Source organism: Gracilinanus agilis, chromosome 1, assembly GCF_016433145.1.
Source record: "Gracilinanus agilis isolate LMUSP501 chromosome 1, AgileGrace, whole genome shotgun sequence".
Lineage (NCBI taxonomy): Eukaryota > Metazoa > Chordata > Mammalia > Didelphimorphia > Didelphidae > Gracilinanus > Gracilinanus agilis.
The window spans coordinates 731488204-731500967 of record NC_058130.1 but is presented as its reverse complement, the minus strand read 5'-3'; the positions used below and the strand labels follow the sequence as shown (position 1 = coordinate 731500967).

At 42.6% G+C, this 12764-nt stretch overlaps 1 protein-coding gene across 3 annotated transcripts in view; it reads right to left on the bottom strand.

Moving 5' to 3' along the window:
• COPE (COPI coat complex subunit epsilon) overlaps window positions 1-12665 on the bottom strand; it is a 31658-nt gene extending 18993 nt beyond the window's left edge. For all 3 annotated transcript variants that reach the window (XM_044672255.1, XM_044672275.1, XM_044672265.1), the window contains exons 1-2: window positions 12516-12665; window positions 3248-3310 (exon numbers count right to left, since the gene is read on the bottom strand). In XM_044672255.1, coding sequence (XP_044528190.1) covers window positions 3248-3310; window positions 12516-12647 — 195 coding nt within the window. In that variant the 5' untranslated portion in view covers window positions 12648-12665. The remainder of the gene's footprint in view (window positions 1-3247; window positions 3311-12515) is intronic.
• Between the last annotated feature and the right edge of the window lie 99 nt (window positions 12666-12764).

Below are 12764 nucleotides of genomic sequence, written 5' to 3'. Positions count from 1 at the left end.
GCATTTGCAAAATTACCCTAGGCAATCCTGTCAGTTAGGAGAATGGAACTTTGGCCCGGCAAGTGCCAGTCCCAAAACCTGACAGTTTGAGCTAGGACTATAAATACCCCTGCAGAACCAACCTGGGGGTTCTGATTTCCTTGACCTCACCCAGACACCCAGATACCCCCTGACTTCCCCTCGGGGACCCCAGGAGGTGGAAGGGAGGTGGAAGGGAGGTTTGGGTGGTGGAAAGTGGGCAGGGTTTGGATTAGAGTAGCCTAGGAACAGAGATATCTCTAAACCAATTCATCAACTATATCTGGCTAGCTGGTGGGATACAACGTAAGGGCAGTACCGAACTACCCCTGGCTGAGGGGCTGGTTCCCTCAGTCTGATCTTACCTTCTAAGTCCATTGCCAATACTTACCAGTTGCCCTAGCAATAGCCTCTCAAGAGCCCTGTACCCTCTTACCTCAGTTTTCCATTCTGTGTTAAAATATGCCCGTAGTCTGAAACTGAATTTCTGTTGTCAATATAACACCTTCCTGGACTAAGGGGCTGAGGAGAGGGCAGAACAGGGCTCCTACCTGGCTCACCAAACTGTAATAAGGGGGTAATAGTGGCTGATAACTGGGGAGCTGGTGGTACAGGTGAGTCACCTGGGCCAGGGAGCCTGTAACTACTATAGCTGGTATTTGGGATGGTCAGGGATGTATAGCCTGGGCTGTGATGCCCAGTCAGTCTCCCTGCTATCTATAGGCTCCTTTAAGGTGGAGAGTGTGGAGCCCCTCCCTGCTGGAGTGAAAGGAGAACTCAACAGGAAGTGAAGCTCACACACTTCCTGGACAAAATGGATGCTTGCCCTGTACCTCCTTTAGAGTCACGTGGTTGCTGTGCTCCCCTCTCCTCAGCCCCTTAGCCCAGGATGATGTTATATTGACAACAGAATCAGTTTCAAGCTAAGGGCTTATTTTAACACAGAATGGAAAACTGAGGTAAGAGGGTACAGGGCTCTTGAGAGGCTGTTGCTAGGGCAACTGGCAAGTGTTGGCAGTGGACCTAGAAGGTAAGGTCAGACTGAGGGAACCAGCCCCTCAGCCAGGGATAGTTTGGTACTGCCCTTATGTTGTATCCCACCAGCTAGCCAGATATAGTTGATGAATTGGTTTAGAGATATCTCTGTTCCTAGGCTACTCTAATCCAAACCCTGCCCACTTTCCACCACCCAAACCTCCCTTCCACCTCCCTTCCACCTCCTGGGGTCCCCGAGGGGAAGTCAGGGGGTATCTGGGTGTCTGGGTGAGGTCAAGGAAATCAGAACCCCCAGGTTGGTTCTGCAGGGGTATTTATAGTCCTAGCTCAAACTGTCAGGTTTTGGGACTGGCACTTGCCGGGCCAAAGTTCCATTCTCCTAACTGACAGGATTGCCTAGGGTAATTTTGCAAATGCAAGGGATCTTGCATAAATCCTATATTACGGAGGAGAATTTAAAAGGATATTATTATACTATAAGGATTGCTTTGGGAGGTGGAGATCAGACCCAGTATTCTCCTCTGTGGGCAATTTCTCCTGTGCAAATTTTTCCATTAAGGTGGCTGAGAAATTTGTAGCCCAGACTTTGGAGTTTCTCTTGGGACACAGAGAGAGGTCAAGGGCATTCCCCATGGCCACAAAGTCTGTGGCTGAGGAAAGCCAGGCCTCCCTGACTCTAGTGCTGCCTCTTTAGAAAAGGCCAATACAAAAAAATTTAGAGAAACTTGAAGACTTGTTTGAACAGATACTGGGTAAAATAAATAAAACCATGGGGCCAGTGTACGCAACAATCACTTGAACAAGGCCAAGATTTCTGAACTGGGACCTAAGTAATGACCATCTTGATTCCAGAATAATTGATTAATCCATGCGTGTAGCCAGTGGGTGGGTTTGTTTAGTCCTATCTAGACTCCTTTGTCATAAACGACTCTATTGGTGGTGGGGAGGAAGTTATTAGAAAATGAGAATAATCCAAAAAGTATTAATAAAGCATTTTAATAACAAAGCACTGATCTCTGAAGTACTTTTCCTCTCTATTAAGAGAAGATAAGGGGGAAGCAAGGTATCACAGTGGACAGAGCACCAGGCCTGGAGACTGAAGGTGTTAGGTTTGATGAACCTCCATTGCCTACATGATGGTGAACCTATGGCACACGTGCCAAAGATGACACACAGAGACAGACTCTCTGTGGGCACATACGCCATTGCCTGCCAGAGTCAGTTACTAGAAAGGCAGAGGGCCTTGAGTGGAGCTGCTCCCTTGTGCCTCTCCACCATGCCTCGCTGCTCCTCTGTACTTCTCTCTCCCTTGCCTGGGTTAAGGTGGCAGCAGGGGCACTTGGTCTGGGGGGGGAAGGGGGGAGGTTAAGCATAGGCAGTTGTCTAAAAGGTTCCCCACCACTGGCCTAGTCCTTACCATTCTTCTGCCTTGGACTTGATACTTAATATCTTAGATATTTTGTATCTTAAACTGTAGGCAGAGCGGGACTTATTCTCTTTTTTAAAAAATCTTTACCTTCTGAATTAGACTAGATACCAAGTATCGATATTAAGACAGAAGAGTGGAAAGAGCTAGACAATAGGGTGACTTGCCCAGGGTCACACAGTTAGGAAGTATCTGAGAGTAGTTTTGAACCCAGGACTCCCAAGTCCAGGACTGGCTCCCTATCCACTCTGTCTACAGCCTTTATTATTTTTTTTTAAGCCACATTTAGCTTTTATTTCAAAATACAGCTCCTTTGTCATGCCTGGGGCTTAAGGATAAATTTTATATAAATCTTTTATAACATCTATATCTTATCTAATGGTACTATACAGTGACCACTGGTTTTCTCAATGATGACCTAGTCCTCAGGCATCAAAGAAAAATTAAATTATCTTCATTGTACTATACTTCGTAATCTGCCTATAGTCTTTAGAGGATGACATGAGATAAAGGGGGTGAGGTTGGTGGCTTTTGAGTCTTCAATTCTTCCTCCATCAAACAAGATATCTGGAAGAGATGATCATTCAGGTTCTCTTCTAGCTTTGACAGTTCACACTCCTTCCAATTGTAAAATTCAATGTTTTATGTCCCTCCCAGCTCAGCTTGAAGGACTGTTATTGTTATCATTTCAATCTGCTACAAAAACTAAGCAAATGGATAATAAGGGGGCAACCTAACCTCATTATGTGGGCAGGGAAATTCTAAATGAAGGATGTGTGTGAGTTACAAAGTCTAGAACATCATCACCTGTGCAAGGTAAGCTCTGTACAAGAAGACATCTCTTTCAACTTCTTTTTCCGGGCTAGAAAGCTAGAAAGAAGAAAAGACATTAGGATGAACACATGGAAACAATCCATTGGTCAGTAGCACCTATTCTCTTTGAAGTGCAGTGATAGGGGCTGTGCAAGAAAACCATAAAAAGGAAACAATTTCTCCTGTTATGAGTTTACATACTAATGGGGGAAAGCACATAAATATTTGTCTGAGTAAATACTGTATCTACAAGGCAAATAAAAGGGAACTGCATGAGCAGGTAGGAACTGGTAGCTGGTATAGATCAGGGAAGGCCTCATGTAGGAAGTGGCACACACGCTGAGCTTTAAAGGAAAGCTGGGGGTTCGAGAAGTCAAGCCTGGGAGACAGTCAGTGTAAAGACTGTAGAAAAATAGAAATGAGGTTTGTGTATGAAGAACAGGAAGGAGTTCAATTTGAGCCGACCACATAGTTTGTGAGAGAGAATAACACGTATCAATTTGGAAGGGGATTAAACGTCCCCAAAAAGAGTTTGTAGTGACAACCTCGGGATCCCCTTGGGCTTTCTGAGCAGGGCAGAATAAGCCAAGTTCAGGCCTATCTGAGCACCAGCAAAGTGTGTGAACAATAAGGCGGGGCAGTTTTCTTCATTTTCAGTGTATATGAGGCTCATCTGGCATTAAGCCAACTTGGAATTTTGGAGAAATTTAAATAAATTCAATAATGGATACCTATCCTAGGTAGTAGAGAGGCTAAAACGAAATCACAGGTTGTGAACTCAAAGAGTTGGCCATCTAGTTGGGGAGCTAAAACATGTCTATAAATAACAATAATCAGGGCAGCCAGATAGAGTGGATAGAGCCAGGCCTGGAGTCAGGGGAATCTGCCTTCAGATACTTCTTAGCTGTGTGACCTTGGGAAAGTCACTTGACTTGATCATCTAGCCCTTGCTGCTCTTCTGTCTTATTTTAATTATTTTATTTTATTTTATTTTACTCTTCTGTCTTAAAGAGATGACACCAAGACAGAGGGTAAGGACTTTAAAAAGGAAAAATAATTGTAATCAAGTTAGACTAATTACAAAAGGAAAGGTACAAACCTACATAGTTTCTTGAATGAAGGGACTTCAAAAAAGACAGAGATGTGAGAGCACCACATTTCAGATACAGGAGATGAAATGAGCAGATGCACAGAGCCAGGAGAAGGAAGAACAAAATCAGAGGATTTCTCAGAAGGCCTGGAAAGCCCAGATAAGGAACCTGTACTTGATCTGGCTGGCAATGAAGAGCTACTGAGGTTTTTAGGTAGTGGGAAGGTAAGAACTGTTCATTAGATTATTTGGCAAGGGTGGCAAGTACAGGTAGAGGAAGGGAGAGACCGGAGGTAGGAAGCCATTTAGGAAGTGGGTAAAAGTGAAAAAGGACTGAATGAGAGGGATGACAGAGAATGGAGATTGGGGGCTATAGACTCTTGGCATCAAAGGGGTAGAATCAGTAAGACTCGATAGCTGGTTGGATGTTGGGACGTGGGACTTGGGAAGAGTTCTTTACAGTGACAAGGAAGGAGAATGGCCTATGCCTTATAGATGGAACAGAAGAAAATAAGATTGTGGCGAGCCCCAATTTTTTTGCTGCCTTATAGTCAGAATTAGGGGCTCGAATGTAATGAAATGTTGGTTCAGTTCCTGAAATAGGTTGCTATGCTGATTTTGGATTTTCAGATTCCTGAATTGTAGTCGTTTGGTTCAAGCCCCTTCTCTCATGTCTTAGTATCCTCTTGTACAAAATGAGAGGACTGAACTTGGAGATCTCTAAGTCGGGAAAGTAGCCACTTCACAATTTCTATGGGAAAATGTAATCTAAGCCCCAAACAACTGTTTTACCAATACCAATTGCTGAGATGAGGTCTGTTTCTTTTCTTTTTTTTTTTTTTATTTTAAACCCTTAAGTTCTGTGTATTGACTTATAGGTGGAAGAGTGGCAAGGGTAGGCAATGGGGGTCAAGTGACTTGCACAGGGTCACACAGCTGGGAAGTGTCTGACGCCAGATTTGAACCTAGGATCTCCCATCTCTAGGCCTGGCTCTCAATCCACTGAGCTACCCAGCTGCCCCCAAGGTCTGTTTCTTTTTAAAGCTGGTGAAAAGTCCAGAGAGACCAAATTCTGAGGAGGGAAATTTGGGGGTGTGGGGCACTGCCTCCAGGATAAAATGCAAACTCATCAGCTCGACTTTTAAAGCTCTACCCCAGGTGGCACCAGACCTCCTTTCCAGCCTTACTGAATTGGACTCCCCTTCAAGTCTTTAACAACATTCCAACTAGATCCCCATGGTATTCTAGGGATCCAGCAACTACCTTTAGCCTCTGCAGCCTGTCTCTTAGAGCTTTTTAAAACCCTTACTTTCTGTCTTAGAATCTATATTAAATATCAGTTTCAAGGCAGAAGGAAAGGTAAGACTAGGCAATTGTAGTTAAGTGACTTGCCTAGCTAGGAAGTGACTAAGGCCAGATCTTAACCCAAGATCTCCCATCTCCAGGTCTGAAATCTCTATCCACAGAGCCATCTAGCTGCCCACCCTGGATTCACCTCTTGATTTACTTTAATGATAATTTCATCCTTCCAAAGGCAGAGGAACCAAAAGGGGAAATTCTATTTTGGATCTGAATTTACTAAAAGGAGGCCCTAATTGCTGGGATGAAAATGATGGGAACCTTAGGGGAAGTGATCATTCCATCCACAGTTTGTGATAGAGGAGAGGAAATTTGGGCAATTTGACATGTAGATACCCTTGATTTTAGGAAAGCAGATTTCAAAGACTCGGGAGGAAGAAATGAATTAGATCTCAGGGAAGTAAGCTCAGGAGGGAAGGGAGATGTTCATGAATGAAATTCGGAAGATACAAAAGGAAATAATTCCATTGAGGAGGAAAAATGGCATTTGTCTAAAGAAACCAACATGGACGTATAAGGAACTCACCAATCAACTTAGATTTTAAAACGAAACATAGAAAAAAATAGAAGCAAAACCAAGAAAGAGAAGATGAATATGAGAACATGGCTGAGTTCTATAAAAAAGGCATCAGGAATGCTAAAGGTCAGAATGACCCAAGAATGGCAAGGGAAATTGAGGAAAGGATTTCACGGGGTGAGGAAAGCTGTCAACAGAGATAAGGCAGAGTTGCTCATTTGTTATGTTTGAACAGATACAGCATAAAATAAACAGAACCAAACTCAAAATTCTTTTTAAAATGTTGGAAACTGTTTTTACATGTAATTGGGGAAATGTTTAAATTAGAATTTTAATTTAAAAAATAATAAAAGTGAGATTGACTTCAATTCCTGAGAAAATTCTCAAAAGGATTATTAAGGAGCTTGTTAGCAAATATTTATTTGGAAAGGGAAGTGGAGAATCCAAAGACCCAGCATAAATAGCTTTATCATGTCATGTCAGATTAACCTCATTTCCCTTTTTGACAGCTTTTGGCCTAGTGAATGAGGGAAAGGATAGGGACAGAGTTTACCTAAACTTGAGCAAAGTTATGGATAAAGTTTCTCCTATCACTTTTGTGGAAATGTGATGCATCACATAATATACAACTACATGGATTCAGAAATGACCAGACTCACTGAGTGTTTGCCAATGACTCTGTGTCAGCATGGCAGGGAGAACCCAGAAAGCCCTCTGAGGATCTGTGCTTAGTCCAGAATAGTTGGACAATCATTGATAGCACAGATAAAGCAATAGGGGGCAGACTCATCCAATCTGCAAATTGACTCCCAACTTAAAGGGAATCTGGCATGCCAGATGACAGTCAAAAGGACCCAAAAGGATTTTGACAGGCTGGAGCATTGGACTGTATCTTCGTGAACATCAAGGACTCTGAGTAGGTCATAGGGACATCTTACAATCATTTTTCTTTTTAAAACCCTCACCTTCTATCTTAGAATCAATGCTAAGTATAGGTTCTAAGGTAGAAGAGCAGTAAGGGATAGGCAATTGGGGTTGAATGATTTGCCCAGGTTTTACACAGCTAGGAAGTGTTTAAGGCCAGATCTGAACCCAAGATTTCCTATCTCCAGGCCTGGTTCTCTAGCCACTGAGCCACCGAGCTGGCCCTATAATCAATCTTTTTATTTATTTATTTATTTATTTATTTATTTTAAGAATATTTTTCCATGTTTACCTGACTCATTTTCTTTCCCTCCTCCTCCTCCTCCTCCTCCAAGATCCAACAAGCCATTCTACTGGGTTGTACAAATGTCATCAGCTGATAACCTATTTCCAAATCTTTCATTTTCGCTATAGAGAAATCTTTTAATGCCAAAACCTCAATTCATATGCCCCTATAGATAAGTGATAAGTCATATGCTTTGCTTTTGCATTTCTACTCCCACAGTTCTTTCTCTCAATGTGGATAGCATTCTTTTTCCTAAGTCCTTCAGGAGTGTTCTGGATCACTGCATTGCTACTACTAGTAAAGTCCATTACATTGGATAGTTCCACAATGTTTCACTTTCTGTGTACAATGTTCTCTTGGTCCTGCTCGTTTCACTCAGCATCAGTTCACCTATAATCAATCTTAACCAGGTTTCCCTAGAGAAGCCTGCAGAGAGAAGGCACCAGGCATGTTTGGCTTGGAGAAGATTCAAATCTTCAAGTATATGACAATCTGTCATTGGAAGGCAGGACTAGAGAGTGACTCCAGAGGGTAGAATCAGAAGTGTTGGGGGAAGGGGTTGGAAAAGAAAAATTTTGGATTGATGTTGGAAAAATTTCTTAACAATTACAGCTCTTCACAATTTGGAACTATGCCTAAAGGGCTATATAAGCCAGTATATATACCCTTTGACCCAGCAATACCATTACTAGGTTTGTATCCCAAAGAGATAAAAACAAAAAGGGGAAGGACTTATATGCACAAAAATATTTAAAACAGCTCTTTTTTATAGGAGAAAAGAATTGGAAAGTGAGGAGATCCCCATCAATTGGAGAATGGCTGAGTAAGTTATAGTATATGATTATAATGGAATACTATCATGCTGTAAGAAATGGATGTAAGCAGATGGAGCTCAGAAAAGCCTGGAAAGACTTACATCAGTGGTTCCCAAACTTTTTTGGCCTACTGCCCCCCTTCCAGAAAAAAATATTACTTAGCCCCCTGGAAATTAATTTCTAAAAAATTTTAATAGCAATTAATAGGAAAGATAAATGCACCTGTGGCCATCACCGCTCCCTGGATCACTGCAGGACCCACCTGGGGGCAGTGGCACCCACTTTAGGAATCACTGACTCACATGAACTGAAGCAGAGTGAAATAAGCAGAAACAGAATACTGTACACATGTACAAGAATGTACAAAATGTCAGGAATACTTTATAATGAACAACTATAAATAACATCTATTCTCAGAAATACAATGATCCAAAACAATGCCAAAGGACTCATGATAAAAAATGCTTTCTGCTTCCAGAAAAATAACTTTTTAAACTTTTTTGATTTTTTTCATTTCCTTCCACAAAAGGATTAATATGGAAAACTGTTTTACATGATTACACATATAAAATCTATATGACTGCTTACCATCTGGGGACAGGGGAAGAATAAGGAAAAAAAAAATCGAGACTCAATATTCTTTGGAAAATGCTGGAAACTGCTTTTACATGTAACTGGGGAAAAAATAAAATAAAATTTAAAGAAAAAAAATTATACCTCTCCAAAAGCAAAAAGGGTTACCTTGAGAGATGGAGGATTCCCTCACTACTTGTAGGTCTCCAGGCTGAGGCCAATGACCATTTGTCAAGTATGTCATTGTGAAAGTTCCTTTTATGTACAGGTTGGGCCTTACAGCCAATGAAGTCCCTTCCAATTCTTAAATTCTATGATTTCTACAGGATTTCCTGTAGAAAAAAAGGATCCTTCCTTGCTGTTAGCAATCCACTCCTCAAATTATCATGCATATATTTATCTATTTCTAGGTCTCCCATACAGTACAATGTAAGCCCTTGGAGGGTATAGACTTTAGTTGTTTTTGTACTCCCAGCACAGGGCTCTGCCAATCACAAGAATTTAATAAATGTTTACTGTATTGGACCGAGTCCCCAGCAAAGGTGGTGGACTTGTATGAGGATTCTTATGTATACAAATACCATCTTTTTGCCTTGGTCTTCTCAGCTTCCAGTAATTACCAAGCCAATATATTAGAAAGAACAGCAGAAAGACTGATATGAGCAAAGGAGCTTTTCCATTTATCAGCTGTAAGATCATAGATGAATTAAGTTCTCCAGGCCTCAATTTCCCCATTCAACTCAATTAAGAAATATGTACAGAGGGGGCAGCTGGGTAGCTCAGTGGATTGAGAGCCAGGCCTAGAGACAGGAGGTCCTAGGTTTAAATCCAGCCTCAGACACTTCCCAGCTGTGTGACCCTGGGCAAGTCACTTGACCCCCATTGCCTACCCTTACCAATCTTCCACCTATAAGTCAATTCACAGAAGTTAAGGGTTTAAAAAAAAAGAAAAGAAAAGAAATATGTACAGAGCCCTACACTAGGGACAAAAAAAATTTAAAATGACAGTTTTTGACCTCCTTGAACTTCCATTCTCCAATATGAGGATAATGCTTCTGTTTCCTACCTTACAGGGCTCTTGTGAGAATCAGATCAAAATGGATGTGAAGCCCTTTTTAAAAAAAAAACAAAAACTGGGGGCAGCTGGGTAGCTCAGTGAATTGAGAGCCAGGCCTAGAGACGGGAGGTCCTAGGTTCAAATCCAGCCTCAGACACTTCCCAGCTGTGTGACCTTGGGCAAGTCACTTGACCCCCATTGCCTACCCTTACCACTCTTCCACCAAGGAACTAATACACAGAAGTTAAGGGTTTAAAAATATATATTTAAAAAAAAAACAAAAAAACAAAAAAAAAAAACCTGTCAGGTGTTCTGTAAACCTGACATTAGCTTTGCCAGACTTTGGGCATCCAGGAAACAATGTCTGCCTGCCCCCTTACCCAAAGAATTTAGTAAATGCTAAATGTTGAAATGATAAATCTGCAGAAAATTCTAAATTGAATAGAGCTAGGGACTTGTTATAAGAGATTACCTCATGGGGGCAACTAGGTGGACACTTCCTAGCTGTGTGACCCTGGGCAAGTCACTTAACCCCCACTGCCTAATCCTTACAACTATTCTGCTTTGGAACCAATGTTTATTATTGATTCTAAGATGGAAGGTAAGGATTTAAAAAAAAAAAAAAAGGATTTAACGATTTAACTTAAGAAGATATCTTAGAGAGTCATGAAGCCAGAAATTCTAGAGAGTACCAGGCTCAGGTTTTCCCAAATACCAGGCCAAAGGAAAAAAACAACTTTTTTTGTAGTTCAGTCACATCTGACTCTTTATAACTCCAAGTGGATTTTTTTTTAAACCCTTACCTTCCATCTTAGAATTTCTACTGTGTACTGGTTCTAAGGCAGAAGAGTGGTAAGGGCTAGGCAATGAAGGTGAAGTGACTTGCCCAGCTGGGGTCACATAGCTAGGAAGAGTCTGAAGCCAGATTTGTACCTAGGACCTCTTGTTTCTAGGCCTGGCTCTCAATCCACTGAGCCATCCAGTTGTTCCCCGCCTCTTCTCCCCTGCCCCAATGGAGTTTTCTTGGCAAAGATACTGGAATGGTTTGCCATTTCATTCTCCAGTTCATTTTACAGATGAGGAAACTGAGGCAAAGATTAAGTGGCAGCTAGTAAGTGTCTAAGCCTGAATTTGAACTCAAGTTTTCCTGATTCCAGGCCCAGCACTCTATTCAATGTGCCACCTAGCTGCCCTAGTGGTAAGATTTTTTTACCCAGTTAATGAATTAAAAAACGACCACTTCCTACTTTATACCCCTCTTAAAGAGCTGTCCAAGGTAGACAATTTAATTATTTAAAGGTCCTATAATATGGGTAGAGAAATGTATAGCTGACCCTCTGCCTCCCTCCAATATCATCTCCTCACCTACCCTCAGCAGGAGAGAAAGCTTGGGCCTGGGAGAAAGAATTTCAAGGCCCTGCTTTGCTGTGGTCTCTTTCAGCAAGTCCTAATCTAAGTTCCTGTCTAAACTAGACAATTCCTACTATCGTCTGGACACACTTCCCATTCCAGCTCCTCCTTGGGTAGCACTCAGGTTCTCTAATGTTCCAGATAAAGTTATTTAAGCTTGACTAGCTCTAGTTAGTTAGTTAGTTTTTTTAATAACCCTTTCTTTCAGTCTTAGTACCAATTCTAAGACATAAGAGTAGCATGAGCTAGGCAATCAGTGTTAGTTGACTTGCCCAGGTCACAAGCTAGGAAGTATCTGAGGCCAAATTTGAACCCAGGTCTTCCCAACTCCAGATCTGGTGTTCTATCCACTGTGCTACCTAGCTGCTCCTATGATTAAGTCTTAATCAGGTTTCCCAGGAGAAGCTGGAAGAAATTTCGATCATTAACTGGGAGGGGGGGGGACACAACTTTTTAACTATAAGAACTGTTCAAAAGTGGAATTGTTTTCCTTAGTAGGTAGTGAAATCCCAGGCTCTAAAGACCTCCTTATACAGGCCAGATGACCATTTGTTAAGTAGGAGTTGGGGGGGGGAAAGGGGGAAATTCTTGTCCATTCAGGTACAGGTTGTGTTGAACGATTTGTTTAAGTCTCTTCCAGCCCTGAAGTCAAAGCCTTCTAGAGCACTTTGTCTATTTTCTTGGCCCCTGTCAAGGCTTACAACTTCCTCAGTGTTGCTCATTTAAACTTCCTTGTGTTGTCCCCATTAGAAGGTAAACTGGAAAGAAGGCTTTTAATCTCCATTTGCTACTCATTACCTGCGGACCTGGATCAAATCCTTAACTGCTCTGACCTCTCGGTTTTTTCACCTGCAAAATGGAAAGGGGTTTGGCCCAGGTACCCATGACCCTCTGCCTGTTAATCCCATAAACGTTAGTCTCCCCAGAGCCCGGTACTTTGTAGGTGCTAAAGAAATATTCGGTGAATCGAAAGTATCAGCCTCTGGCCAGTCGCTCGAGCAAATCTGGGCCTTAGTTTTTCAGTCAGTAAAATGGGCAGCGAGGATCTGGAAGAAGATCCTACTCTAACGGGCCTGGCAGCTGGGCTGGAGTACTAAACCCTTGCCCTGGCCTTGACCACGGCCTCAACCTGGGCTGAAGAAGATGCTGCTCCCCGCCTAGCCGAGCTCTGTCGGGCCGCGGGTCCCGAATCCCCCACCCTGCCCGCTCTCCCGGCCCGCTCTGGCCGCACCTTGACGCGCTGCGCTTCGTTGATACACTGCTGGTAGCTGCCGATGTAGAAGGCGTTTTTCACATCGAATAGTTCGTCCACCTCCCCTGGGCCGCCGGGGGCCGGGCCTGGACCGGGAGCCGGAGGAGCCATCTTACTACCTACACGTAGACAGAGACGAAGAGGAAGTGACGCAGCCCGCGCCCGCGCAACCCTCTGGGAATCGTAGTTCTTGCCTAGAAGACCACTGGAAGTGGGACTGGGAGAAGA